General features: G+C 44.4%; 1 protein-coding gene across 5 annotated transcripts in view; it reads left to right on the top strand.

Annotated features, from left to right (window-relative positions):
• Nucleotides 1-14,473, top strand: part of LOC133622224 (plasma membrane calcium-transporting ATPase 1-like) — a 229,593-nt gene that overhangs the window by 89,179 nt on the left and 125,941 nt on the right. For all 5 annotated transcript variants that reach the window (XM_061984716.2, XM_061984713.2, XM_061984717.2 and 2 more), the window contains exon 2: nucleotides 10,411-10,776. In XM_061984716.2, the coding sequence (XP_061840700.1) occupies nucleotides 10,581-10,776 (196 nt within the window). In that variant the 5' untranslated portion in view covers nucleotides 10,411-10,580. The remainder of the gene's footprint in view (nucleotides 1-10,410; nucleotides 10,777-14,473) is intronic.

Genomic DNA, 14,473 nt, shown 5'->3' with positions numbered 1-14,473 from the left:
ACGAGTTTCGTGTTTCGTCATTCAATCAAGTAACGCGACAAAGATGGACGGACATGAAGACCACAGAAAAGATTTCTCTGCCAATAATCCAAACTTTGTGTAAATTGACATTTATGAGATTGTTAGAAAAGTGAAGAAGACCAGGCAGCAGCTCACACATTCTCATACTTTCTGTAACATCCAGAAAGAAATGATGTCAGCCATCTTGAAAAATGTCTCCCCTTTAATCTCCGTGAAGGAGCCCAGAATTGTTTTTATTTAAATGTTTGCAATATTTATAAATCATACATTTCATATCAATCATACTGTATCGAGCAATCATTGGTGTAAATGGTGTTACGGGAAGGAGCCAAATTCAAGTTGTTTATACGATTCATATTGAGCTACATTTGACTGCAAATGACTATCGGCTCCAAATATTGTCATCGGCCTCCTTGACTATTAGTAATCGGTATCAGTATCTGCCCTGAAAAAACCCATATCGGTCCATTTCGAAACTAAACATTGACAAGATGGAGAGATCAGCCTCATATGCAGTTCTTTCCTGTGTGTGTGCGTGTGCGTGCGTTTGTCTGTGTGTGTGAATGTGAGTGTGTGTTTGTGTGTGTGTGAATGTGAGTGTGTGTGTGTTTGTGTGAATAAATGAATGTGTGTGTGTGTGTGTGCGTGTGCGTGTGCTTGCGTGCGTGCAGCAACCCACCACCTGCAGGTCCAGTGAAGTAGACTCATGTGTATCATATCAGTCTACACCCGATCACTATCACACAAGTCAACCTTGTCAGGATTGGGCGAGCGCTGCTTGTAGCATGACCCAAGGATGCAGAGCTGGCAGACGGCGTGCAGGTAGATTTATTGGCAGCAGGTCCACAGGAAGTTGACTAACAAGTAGAAGGATGTGTGCAGGGCCGGTTGAAGCCTGATTGGCAACAATGTTGCTGTTCCCTCTGATCAGTAAGATTGTTATTGTTTCCTCTAATCAGTAAGAATGTTGCTGTTCCCTCTGATCAGTAAGAATGTTGCTGTTCCCTCTGATCATTAAGAATGTTGCTGTTCCCTCTGATCAGTAAGAATGTTGCTGTACCCTCTGATCAGTAAAAATGTTACTGTTCACTCTGATCAGTAAGAATGTTGCTGTTCACTCTGATCAGTAAGAATGTTGCTGTTCACTCTGATCAGTAAGAATGTTGCTGTTCCGCCTGATCAGTAAGAATGTTATTGTTCCCTCTAAACAGTAAGAATGTTGCTGTTCCCTCTGATCAGTAAGATTGTTATTTTTCCCTTTAATCAGTAAGAATGTTGCTGTTCACTCTGATCAGTAAGAATGTTATTGTTCACTCTGATCAGTAAGATTGTCATTGTTCACTCTGATCAGTAAGAATGTTGCTATTCCCTCTGATCAGTAAGAATGTTGCTATTCCCTCTGATCAGTAAGAATGTTATTGTTTCCTCTGATCAGTAAGAATGTTGCCGTTCCCTCTGATCAGTAAGAAAGTTGCCGTTCCCTCTGATCAGTAAGAATGTTGCTGTTCCCTCTGATCAGTAAAATTGTTATTGTTCCCTCTGATCAGTAAAAATTTAGCTGTTCCCTCTGATCAGTAAGAATGGCGAGCGATAAGCAGCCGCTTTGAAAATGTCCCAACAAAAGAGGCCTCATGGACAAACACGACAGAACGTGTGTGTGTGTGTGTGTGTGTGTGTGTGTGTGTGTGTGTGTGTGTGTGTGTGTGTGTGTGTGTGTGTGTGTGTGTGTGTGTGTGTGTGTGTGTGCTCATCTCACTGCACTGTTAGTTTTTTCCCAACTGCCCTTCCCCTGGTCACATGACTGCAGATATGGGCGTGGTCTCCTGCATTCCTGCTTGTTCTGTTTTTTCTCTGCATTTCTCCATCTGACATTTTGCAACACTATGGCTCTCACACACACACACACACACACACACACACACACACACACACACACACACACACACACACACACACACACACACACACGATGTGTCTAGACCTAAAACACTCTTTTTGACGTGTCCTGTATGGTAATATGAGAGAGAGAGAGAGAGAGAGAGAGAGAGAGAGAGAGAGAGAGAGAGAGAGAGAGAGAGAGAGAGAGAGAGAGAGAGAGAGAGAGAGAGAGAGATCTGTTGCTCAGAAAAAAGTTCCTGTGTGTGGAGGGTGTGGCAAGCAGGGTGTTTACATAGTGTGTGTGTGTGTGTGTGTGTGTGTGCAGGCAGGCAGAAGGCTGCTTTAGTATGCAGAGCAGGTGTGTCTGCAGAGGTTGGTAGCAGAGAAGAAAAAGGAGGAAGCAGCAGTTGAGGTGCGGCAGAAGATGTCAAAGTGGTAGAAGATGTCAAAGCGGTAGAAGATGTCAAAGTGGTAGAAGATGTCAAAGCGGTAGAAGATGTCAAAGCGGTAGAAGATGTCAAAGTGGTAGAATTGACATATTCTACCCCTTTAGAAGACGTCAAAGGGGTAGAAGATGTCAAAGTGGTAGAAGATGTCAAAGTGGTAGAAGATGTCAAAGCGGTAGAAGATGTCAAAGGGGTAGAATATGTCAATTCTACCCCTTTGACATCTTCTACCCCTTTGACATCTTCTACCCCTTTGACATGTAACGGTACGTGTATTTGTATTGAACCGTTTCGGTACGGGGGTTTTGGTTTGGTTCGGAGGTGTACCGAACGAGTTTCCACACAAACATATTAAGTAGCCGCCTCCGCTTCCTTCTGCCTCTGTCTCTGTCAGTCCTCTACACAGCACCCAGCATTGTCCCACCCACACAACATCTGATTGGTTACAAACAGAGCGGTAACAGCCAATCAGCAGTGCGTATTCAGAGCGGTAACAGCCAATCAGCAGTGCGTATTCAGAGCACATGTAGTCAGTGCTTAGCGTTTAGCAGGTAAGCATCAGGCAGCGGACTCTCCCCAAATTATAATAAACACCTCCCAGTCAACTACTAGTAACATCACTATGAGCCCCTTCTAGAAATATAAAAGGCAGTTCAGCTCGCTCGCAGTCCTGGCTTGAGGGGAGGGCTAATTCGCTTTTAGCTTAACGTTAGCTCATTTTGCTGTGTGTGTGTGTGTGTGTGTGTGTGTGTGTGTGTGCGTGTGCGTGTGCGTGTGTGTGTGTGTGTGTGTTTGTTACGGACAGCAAAGCCCTGTCTGTCTGTTATTTACTTTACATTTTTCTGTGTTGATTGAGCTGTGTTGAAGCAGCAAAAAAGGACATGTTAAATGAAGAGTTTCTGTCTCTGATAGTTGATATAATAATGTAACTGCATCATTAGCCTACATGAACTCCATGGTGTTCAGGGATGAAGAGTCTCTCCTATTTTTATTGTAACATTTTTTCAGCTATAGTTACATTAATCATTAGAAATGCAGCAGCCTAGTTTTGAATGGCAGGGTCCCTGCTATCACATGTTGATAAAAATATAACATTTACATAATACAAATCAACTACAGGCTTCCCAAATGCTGTAATAAATTAAGCATGATGAGTTGACTTGAAACTGTTTAATGTTGCACTTGTTATATGTAGAAGAAAAGTGTTATTTAATCTGAGCAACAACTTGAAGCAGTTTAATGTGGATTAACGTGGGCAGAATTATTATAGTGTTCCCAATGTTAAAAGGATAAATCCATTGTTTACAAATTTGGTAAATAAATAACCAAAAAATGTATATTTTGTTGTTTTCTTACTGTACCGAAAATTAACCGAACCGTGACTTCTAAACTGAGGTACGTACCGAACCAAAATGTTTGTGTACCGTTATACCCCTACTGTTTAAATACTTTAATATAATAGTTATTACTGTATTTATCCAGTAATACATTCCCTCTTTAATACTGTACACATAGAGGAATAAAGATGGATTATATTTTAGTCTTTTATGTGAGACAACATACAGTTTGTATACAAAAGTGAAAAAATGAAGAATGTGTGCAGTCAGCATTTATTAAGTGTCATTGAAATAGTTGTTTTGTCCTATGGTAGTTTGCTCTCCATGGACTGCCACCTTGCCGTGGTGGAGAGCCTTGCGTGTTCCAATGAACCTAAGAGCGATGCCGTCGGGAGCTTCTGCTGCTGGTAGGTTTAACCATGGCGGTAAGGTCGAGGGGGAGGTTCCAGACAAAGTGCGGTCCAAAGACCTCAACGGTGGAAGTGGCGGAGGATGACACTGCATGTCACAACGGCATTGAAGGCGGATGAAGGCTGCAACAGAGGGTGGTCTCCAGTCGTCATGGATCCATGCCACTGGATCAAGGCCCCTCTCTGCCAAGGACCGTGTGGTGGCTGCAGGCGCATCAGTCTCCCCACGCTAAAATACGTCACGCGCAGGCGTCCTCCCGAATGGAAACCCGTCCATTTTACATCCCGGATACTTCAAAGTCCTTTGGCGACCGGGAAGTGGTAACGGGGGCAGGACAGTGAAGTCTGGCAGTCCCTAGCCACAACCTGGCACACAGGCGGTGGGTGTTAGATTCAGCCGTTAAGCTCATGGACTGAGGCAGAAGAGCTTCTCGGCAGCTGCACCCATGACTGAGCAGCCCTATTCAGTATCCACTCTGCTCACCCCAGTAGGGGAGGGGGTTAGAAAAGGTACCCTAAAAATAGCCTGTCTCGCAACATCCTGTCTGGAATACCGCATCCAGAGGGATCACCACCACGCGGTCAGAAACAAAGAAAACACAAACTACACATTGGAGCCTGGAATGTGCGAACCCTCACGGACAACCAAGCCAGTGATCGACCTGAAAGGCGAACTGCCATCATCTCCAGAGAGCTAAGGAAGTTCGAGATTGACATCGCAGCACTCTCCAAGACCCGACTGGCCGACGAAGGGCAGCTGAAGGAAGAAAAAGGCGGATATACTTTCTTTTGGAAAATGAGCCACGAATCCACGGTGTGGGTTTTGCTATTAAGAACTGCCTCATCAACCACCTCCATGAACTCCCTGTGGGCATCAACGAGCGCCTAATGACCTTACGCTTTATGCTTGCTAGCAGTCATATGGCCACGGTCGTTAGTGCCTATGCACCAACCCTTGATGCACAGGATGAAGTTAAGGAGGCCTTTTATGCTGACCTGGACAAAGTTCTATCTGAAGTCCCCAAGGAGGACAAGTTAATCCTGCTCGGAGACTTCAATGCCAGAGTGGGACGAAACCACCACCTATGGAGGGGTACGCTGGGGTGAGAAGGGGTCGGAAATACAAACTCTAATGGCACACTACTGCTAACTAAGTGCTCGGAGCACAACCTGGTCATCACCAACACACTTTTCCGTCAGAAAACCAAGTTCAAAACATCATGGATGCACCCTCGCTCCAAACTGTGGCATCTCATTGACTACGTCATTGTCCGCTCTAAAGACCGTCGCGATGTCCTAAACACCAGAGCAATGACCAGTGCAGACGACTGCTGGACCGACCACCGCCTCATTCGCTCCATCATGTTCATCCGCTTAATGCGGAAAAGACTGATGCAGAAAAGACAGTGCCGGCCAAGAATTAACATCGAGCTGTTGAGTGACACCACCTACCAACAACAGCTGCAGGTGGCCTTTAGCGCAGCGTTGCCCAAACAGTACCCAGAGGATACAGAAACACACTTGAGCACACTTTCGACTGCCATAATGAAATCCTGCAAAAATATTCTTGGTCTCAAAAAGCGGAGACATCAAGACTGGTTTGATGAGAACGACACTGAGATCCAGCAACTAATTGACAACAAGCGGCAAGTTTCATCACTTGGCAAAACGACATCCACTGCAAAGTGAAAAGAGTAGCCCACGCCAAAGCGAAGGCAGCTGTCCAAACACAGGTTAGGAAACTGAAGAACCAGTGGTGGACAAAGAAGGCTATGGAGATCGAGGAGCTTGCTGACTCTGGAGACATGAGAGGCTTCTTCGATGCCACAAGATTGGTGTATGGTCCCAGCCACCGCTGCCTAACCCCCCTTCGCTCAAAGGATGGTCTGCTGCTGCTGAAGGACAAGGACGCAATTTCAAACAGGTGGAAAGAACACTATGAGGACCTCTTAAACAGGGACACTATACCTGAGATGGAGGCTCTTGACCAACTCCCACAACAACCCACAGATGAAAGCATGGGAGAACCACCTACCTTGGATGAGCTGCAGGATGCCATTGGGAAGATGAGGAACAACAAGGCTGCTGGGCCCGACGGCATTCCAGCAGAGGTCCTGAAGAAAGGCGGACCCGATCTTACCAAGCACATCCATGCCCTGCTTCTCAAAATATGGGAAGAAGAGGAAATCCCTGCACAGCTCAGAGATACCCTAATTGTCTCCATATTTAAGAAAGGAGACAAGGCAGACTGTGGGAATTACCGTGGCATCTCTCTCCTGTCCACCATAGGGAAAGCCCTCGCTCGGGTTTTGGCCAAGAGACTCACCCCCCTCAGAGTGGATTTCGCCCAAGCAGAGGCATCACAGACATGATTTTCTGCAAGAAAAATGCCGAGAACAAAACCAACCACTATACATGGCCTTCATAGACCTCACCAAAGCCTTCGACTCGGTTAACCGTCAGGCCCTTTGGCTGGTGCTGTCCAAGATTGGCTGCCCAGACAAATACATCCGGGTACTGAGACTATTGCATGATAACATATCAGCCACAGTGCTCAATGGCAGTGGAGATGAAACGGAACCCTTTAGGGTAGACACAGGTGTAAAACAGGGATGTGTCATCAACACTATTTTCCATTTTTGTTGCTGCTATCCTCCATCTCACAAACATACATCTGCCCCAGGGAGTCGAAATAATGTACAGAACCGACGGTCAACTACTCAACATCAACCGTTTCAGGGCTAAAGGTCAAACCACCACCATATCCATCATGGAGCTGCAGTATGCAGACGATAATGCCCTCGTGGCCCTCTCAGAAGAGGACCTACAGTGCACTCTGTCTGCTTTTGCGAAGGCATACAAACAGCTTGGTTTTGCCATCAATATAAAGAAAACCCAAATCCTCCACCAATCACCACCAAACAGTAGTGCGCCTGTCCTGCCCCCAAACCTCTCAATTGACAAAATCCGACTGGAAAATGTGGACCACTTCCCATATCTCGGGAGCCTCCTGTCATCTAAAGCTGTCATTGACGATGAAATTCACCACCGCCTCAGCTGTGCCATTGGGGCCTTCTCAAGGCTGAGGAAGCGAGTCTTCGAGAACCGTGACCTCCAAGCAAAGACCAAAATCCTGGTCTACAAAGCAGTCGTGCTCCCCACCCTTCTGTATGGGTCAGAAGCCTGGACCACCTACAGCAGGCACTCGAGGCCTACCATCATAGATGTCTCAGAAAAATCCTCAGGATCAGCTGGGAGGACCGACGCACCAACACCAGCGTCCTGGAGGAGGCTGGCTTGCCCACCATCACTGCCACGATTGCCCAAAACCAACTCAGATGGACTGGCCATGTAGTCCGCATGCCTGACTCTCGCCTCCCAAAACAAGTCCTTTATTCCCAGCTTGTTGAAGGGAAACGGGCCCCGGGAGGTCAAAAGAAGAGATTTAAGGATAACATCAAGGCAAACCTGACAAAGTGTCGCATAGACCTTAAGTCTTGGGAAGTCAAGGCAACAGACAGGACGATGTGGAGAAACCTTGTCCGTGAGGGTGCTGTGCAATATAATGACGACCTCCGCGATGCTGCACAAGACAAGCGCAGACTAAGAAAGGAGAGCGCATCCACCAAACAAGCACAACCCAAACCCACCACCACTACATTCCCTTGTCCACATTGCCCCAGAATAATCGGGTCCAGAATCGGCCTCCACGCCCACCTGAAGACCCACAACGACCAGGAAGGAGGACAGTCATACTCGACCACGAGTGACCGCCGATGATGATGAGTTACATCACACCGCTATCCCATAATGATCCGCAACCCGCATCAGCAGCACCACAGTGTGTGTGTGTGCGTGCGTGCGTGCGTGCGTGCGTGCGTGCGTGCGTGCGTGCGTGCGTGCGTGCGTGCGTGCGTGCGTGCGTGCGTGCGCATGTGAATAGTTAACCGTGGTAAAGTCTTTGATGAGCACTTGCATCATTTGTGGTGATGGCTTGGAATGTATGCACGCAGGCACGCACACACACACACACACACAGGGCTGGGCGATATGGCCTTTTTTTAATATCTCGATATTTTTAGGCCATGTCACGATACACAATATATATCTCGATATTTTGCCTTAGCCTTGAATGAACACTTGATGCATATAATCACAGCAGTATGATGATTCTATGTGTCTACATTAAAACATTCTTGTTCATACTGCATTAATATATGCTCATTTTAAACTTTCATGCAGAGAGGGAAATCACAACTAAGTCAATTTACCAAAACTGTATTTATTAAACAGTTATTAAGCAGTGGCACAAACATTCATGTCATTTCAAAACAGAAAGTGCAAGACTGTCAGAGACATTTTAAAACAAGGTATGAGTGCACTTTTGTCCATGATGTCACTAAGATGACGTATCAAAACAACACTAAATTAAAGTGCACTTTTTGTACATAATGCCACTACAATAGTTTAAAACAAATAAGGTGCACTTTTGTGCATGATGTCACACAAGATATTTCAATAACTGTCAAATAAAAATGAGCTGCATAATAGGAAATCAAATAGTGTATGTCCTTCGCTATGTGGTAGGTTACTGCGGACATTATCTCCTTCTGTTGTTGACTATATTTTCCATACAGTGTTGATGTTGAAATGGTTGCTTGGGCATTTTGTGGGTGTGGCACCGGCAGGAGATGTTGACATGCGAAGTTTCAAACACTTTTTATTCTCTAGCGGGTGACTTTTCAAATGATGCTACATATTAGCAGTAATGCTACTTTTTGTAGCAACGCTTTTGCCCCACACTTGACAAATTACGGTTGTCTGTTTGACATATTCCCGCTTGAAGCCAAACCACCGCCAGACGATGGACCCCCTGCTTTTTTTCTTGGGAATTAATTCTTCTGCCTCCATTTGTTACCAGATTTTCTCCTTCTTTCTCTCGTATTACCACTCGCACCACAGCTAACGTTACCCATGCCGCTAACTCTCTGCTCCGCGAGGGCGTATACGTATGTGACTTATGTAAGAAGGTGAGCTTGTTTTACGTCTCTATGAGGAGAGACAACAAAGAGTGAGAAACGCCTGTAGTGTAATGCCCGCAGCTAAAAGCAACTGCGTGAGAACGTATACTCGAATATCACGATATAGTCATTTTTTATATTGCACAGAGACACACCTGCGATATATCGATATATCGCCCAGCCCTACACACACACACACACGCACACACACACACACACACGCACACACACACACGCACGCACGCACGCACGCACGCACGCACACACACACACACACACACACACACACACACACACACACACACACACACACACACACGTGTGATGTTAGTGTGGTTGATAAACTCTCCAAGTTTTTCATCAGCGGTACCAAGATCCAAGAAAGTCCTGCACACAGGAGGACTTTAGTGCAGAAAGACCCAATGGAAGTATCAGTATTGGTATGTCCAGTATTTGTTGGTCTTTTGAAGTATCAGTATTGGTATGTCCAGTATTTGTTGGTCTTTTGAAGTATCAGCATTGGTGTATCCAGTATTTGTTGGTCTTTTGAAGTATCAGTATTGGTATGACCAGTATTTGTTGGTCTTTTGAAATATCAGTATTGGTATGGCCAGTATTTGTTGGTCTTTTGAAGTATCAGTATTGGTATGGCCAGGATGTGTTGGTCTTTTGAAGTATCAGTTATGGTAGGGCCAGTATTTGTTGGGTATTTTGAAGTATCAGTATTGGTATGTCCAGTATTTGTTGGTCTTTTGAAGTATCAGTATTGGTATGTCCAGTATTTGTTGGTCTTTTGAAGTATCAGTATTGGTATGGCCAGTATTTGTTGGGTCTTTTGAAGTGTCAGTATTGGTATAGCCAGTATTTCTTGGGTATTTTGAAGTATCTGTATTGGTATGGCCAGTATTTGTTGGTCTTTTGAAGTATCAGTATTGGTATGGCCAGGATTTGTTGGTCTTTTGAAGTATCAGTATTGTTATGGCCAGTATTTGTTGGGTATTTTGAAGTATCAGTATTGGTATGGCCAGTATTTGTTGGGGATTTTGAAGTATCAGTATTGGTATGGCACTGTTGTGTGGTGGCTTCAGAGGAACACACAAAAAGCTCAGTCCTCTCCTAAAGTTCAATATGTCCTTTCTGCCATTGGATGGATGCCACTGGCGACTTCCTGTGCTGAGGTTGGATGATGAGGGAACTGGAGTGGGAGCAGATGTTTTTGGAGATCTCGCTAATACTTCCAGCCTGTCTTTAATTAGTCATTAATTAACCTTCTCCTTCCTGTCTGTTTTTTCTGCAGAGGAACCAGCCCAACATGTCTGTGCCCCCGTTTCCATGGTAACCAAGAGGCGCACGTCCGTCCCAAAAAGGAGTTAACCCCGCCTCCTTTACCTGTCCAACCAGCCTGCGTTCCTGCCACCTGACAAGCCACTGTGACTTTTGCATCCATCGGAGACGCCCGGGAGGAATATGGCCAACAACACGGCAGACCACCCTGCGGGGAACTCTGTTGCCGATGGCAACCAGGAGGGGGACTTTGGGGTGAGCGTGATGGACCTGAGGGACCTGATGGAACTGAGGAGCTCAGAGGCCGTCAACAAGATCCGGGAGTCCTACGGAGACGTGCAGGGCATCTGCCGTCGCCTGAAAACATCGCCTATTGAAGGTAACACCAAGCTCGCAGCATTCTCACAGTCTGCCAGAAGAGTGCAGAAGTGAAGGACAGATACTTATACCTCCATTTAAGAACTTCATGTTTGGATATTGAAGCAGATGTCTCCTTAAGAAACAATGCAAACAGAGCGATACAGACGATATCAATGATAAACATCTTGGCGACACTAGCGCTTTGAAGACTGTGATACAGATGATATACGATACCAATGATAAACATCTTGGTGACAATAGCGCTTTGAAGACTGCAATACAGACGATATATGATACCTCCGCCCGAATGCAGCTGAGATAGGCTCCAGCACCCCCTGCGACCCCAAAAAGGGACAAGCGGTAGAAAATGGATAGATGGATGGATGATAAACATCTTGGCGACAATAGCGCTTTGAAGACTGTGATACAGACTATAGACGATACCAATGATAAACATCTTGGCGACAATAGCACTGTGAAGACTGCGATACAGACGATATACGATACCAATGATTAACATCTTGGCGACAATAGCGCTTTGACGACTGTGATACAGACGATAGACGATACCAATGATCAACATCTTGGTGACAATAGCACTGTGAAGACTGTGATACAGACGATATACAATACCAATGATAAACATCTTGGTGACAATAGCGCTTTGAAGACTGTGATATAGACGATATACGATACCAATGATAAACATCTTAGCGACAATAGCACTTTGAAGACTGACATACAGACGATATACAATATCAATGATAAACATCTTGGCGACAATAGCACTTTGAAGACTGCCATACAGACGGTATATGATATCAACGATAAACATCTTGGCGACAATATCGCTTTGAAGACTGCGATACAGACGATAGACGATACCAACGATAAACATCTTGGCGACAATATCGCTTTGAAGACTGCGATACAGACGACATACGATACCAATGATAAACATCTTGGCGACAATAGCGCTTTGAAGACTGCCATACAGACGGTATACGATATCAATGATAAGCATCTTGGCGACAATAGCGCTTTGAAGACTGCTATACAGATGGTAGACGATACCAACGATTAACATCTTGGCGACAATAGCGCTTTGAAGACTGCAATTCAGACGATATACGATACCAATGATAAACATCTTGGCGACAATAGCGCTTTGAAGACTGCCATGCAGACGATATACGATACCAATGATAAACATCTTGGCGACAATAGCGCTTTGAAGACTACAATACAGACGATATACGACACCAATGATAAACATCTTCGTGACAATAGCGCTTTGAAGACTACAATACAGACGATATACGATACCATGATAAACATCTTGGCGACAATAGCGCTTTGAAGACTGCAATACAGGTGATATACGATACCAATGATAAACATCTTGGCGACAATAGCACTGTGAAGACTGCGATACAGACGATATACGATACCAATGATAAACATCTTGGCGACAATAGCACTGTGAAGACTGCGATACAGACGATATACGATACCAATGATAAACAGCTTGGCGACAATAGCACTGTGAAGACTGCCATACAGACGATACCAATGATAAACATCTTCACGACAATAGCGCTTTGAAGACTGCAATACAGACGATATACGATACCATGATAAACATCTTTGCGACAATAGCACTTTGAAGACTGCAATACAGACGATATACGATACCAATGATAAACATCTTGGCGACAATAGCACTGTGAAGACTGCGATACAGACGATAGACGATACCAATGATAAACATCTTGGCGACAATAGCACTGTGAAGACTGCGATACAGACGATAGACGTTATTAATGATAAACATCTTGGCGACAATAGCGCTTTGAAGACTGCCATACAAACGATATACGATACCAATGATAAATATCTTGGCGACAATAGCGCTTTGAAGACTGCGATATAGACGATATCAATGATATTCATCTTGGTGACAATAGCGCTTTGAAGACTGCGATACAGCCGATAGACGTTATCAATGATAAACATCTTGGCAACAATAGCACTTTGAAGACTGCCATACAGACAATATACGATATCAATGATAAACATCTTGGTGACAATAGCGCTCTGATATACGTGTGTACATGTATGTATATATGTATATGTATGTATATACGTATGTATATATGTATATACGTATGTACATGTATGTATATATGTACATGTATGTATATATGCACATGTATGTATATAATAATAATAATAATAATAATAATGGATTAGATTTTATATCGCGCTTTTCTATTATTAGATACTCAAAGTGCTCACAGAGAAATGGGAACCCATCATTCATTCACACCTGGTGGTGGTAAGCTACATTTGTAGCCACAGCTGCCCTGGGGTAGACTGACGGAAGCGAGGCTGCCAGTTTGCGCCTACGGCCCCTCCGACCACAACCTATCATTCATCATTCATTCATCAGTGTGAGCGGCACCGGGGGCAAGGGTGAAGTGTCCTGCCCAAGGACACAACGGCAGCGATTTGGATGTCAAGAGGCGGGGAGCGAAACTGCAACCCTCAGGTTTCTGGCACGGCCACTCTACCCACCACGCCATACCGCCCCATACATGTACATACATATATGTACATGTATGTATATCAGTGTTTCCCACAGGACAGGCATCTATTTGTGGTGGTGTGGTCGGGGGCGGGGGGTGGCGGCGGCAGCGGCGATGACCAAGAAGAACGCGGAGTTGGAATATAATTACAACATTTTATGTACATATTTATATACAGATTTGAACAATTAGTGATTCACTGAAATATATTTATTAATTGTGGTTCTTACAAAAAATATATCTTATAAAATATAAAAGCTAAAATGTCTCTTAAAGCTCTGCCCCTTTAATTAGTGAATACTAAATAATTTAACTTTAGCCTACTACTACAACCATATTATTTACCAGCAACATGAAGTGAAACAGAGGCAGAGGTGTCCTGCCACAGTCAGTCAACCTCCTCCTCCTCCTCCTCCTGCTGCTGCTGAACTGGTCGCACCTGTGGTCCGGACTGTAGGCCTACCTCCTCTCCAAGTCGAGCCCTTTTCGGCCGTTGAAAATATTTTTCTATACTCATTAGTGTGAAGGAGTGAACATCCAACATTAGAATTGATTTCTAACGAGCAGAAGCGCTCTATGTACAGTGCCGTCTAACCTTAAGCGGCAGCAGCTCAACACATGCAGGGTTCAACGTTAAGGTTTTTTTCTACTTGCCTGACTTCTCAAATCTACTTGCCCCAATATTTTTACTTGTCCTGCTTAGGTTTTTTTCTGGCTGTGTAGTGCTCATGGCTTATATCTTACTAAAATCCTTCCCGTTGACTATTTACAACACTACACAGTATTTATTATTATTATTATTATCTATCAATCAATCAATCAATGTTTATTTATATAGCCCTAAATCACAAGTGTCTCAAAGGGCTGATTACATTTAAATGGCATTGCATACATGTAAAATTAAATGCTATTTCACATTATTTGACCAGTAGCAGTTACACCCATCTGAACAGGTCAGCCACCTGTTTAAAGCCCGATCACAGTTGAAATCTTGAAATGAAGGGCCTTTAATGGCCAAAACATTAACCTGGACAACATTTTAACAGCTGGTTGGCTCAGATTTTATTCTTTTCATTGCATTCACATGCTGCAGTGGACAATTTAGCTTCAGTCCATGTGTGTTTATTG

The sequence above is a fragment of the Nerophis lumbriciformis genome, linkage group LG23 (genome assembly GCF_033978685.3).
Source record: "Nerophis lumbriciformis linkage group LG23, RoL_Nlum_v2.1, whole genome shotgun sequence".
NCBI classification, from domain to species: domain Eukaryota; kingdom Metazoa; phylum Chordata; class Actinopteri; order Syngnathiformes; family Syngnathidae; genus Nerophis; species Nerophis lumbriciformis.
This window is presented reverse-complemented; position numbering and strand designations above follow the sequence as displayed.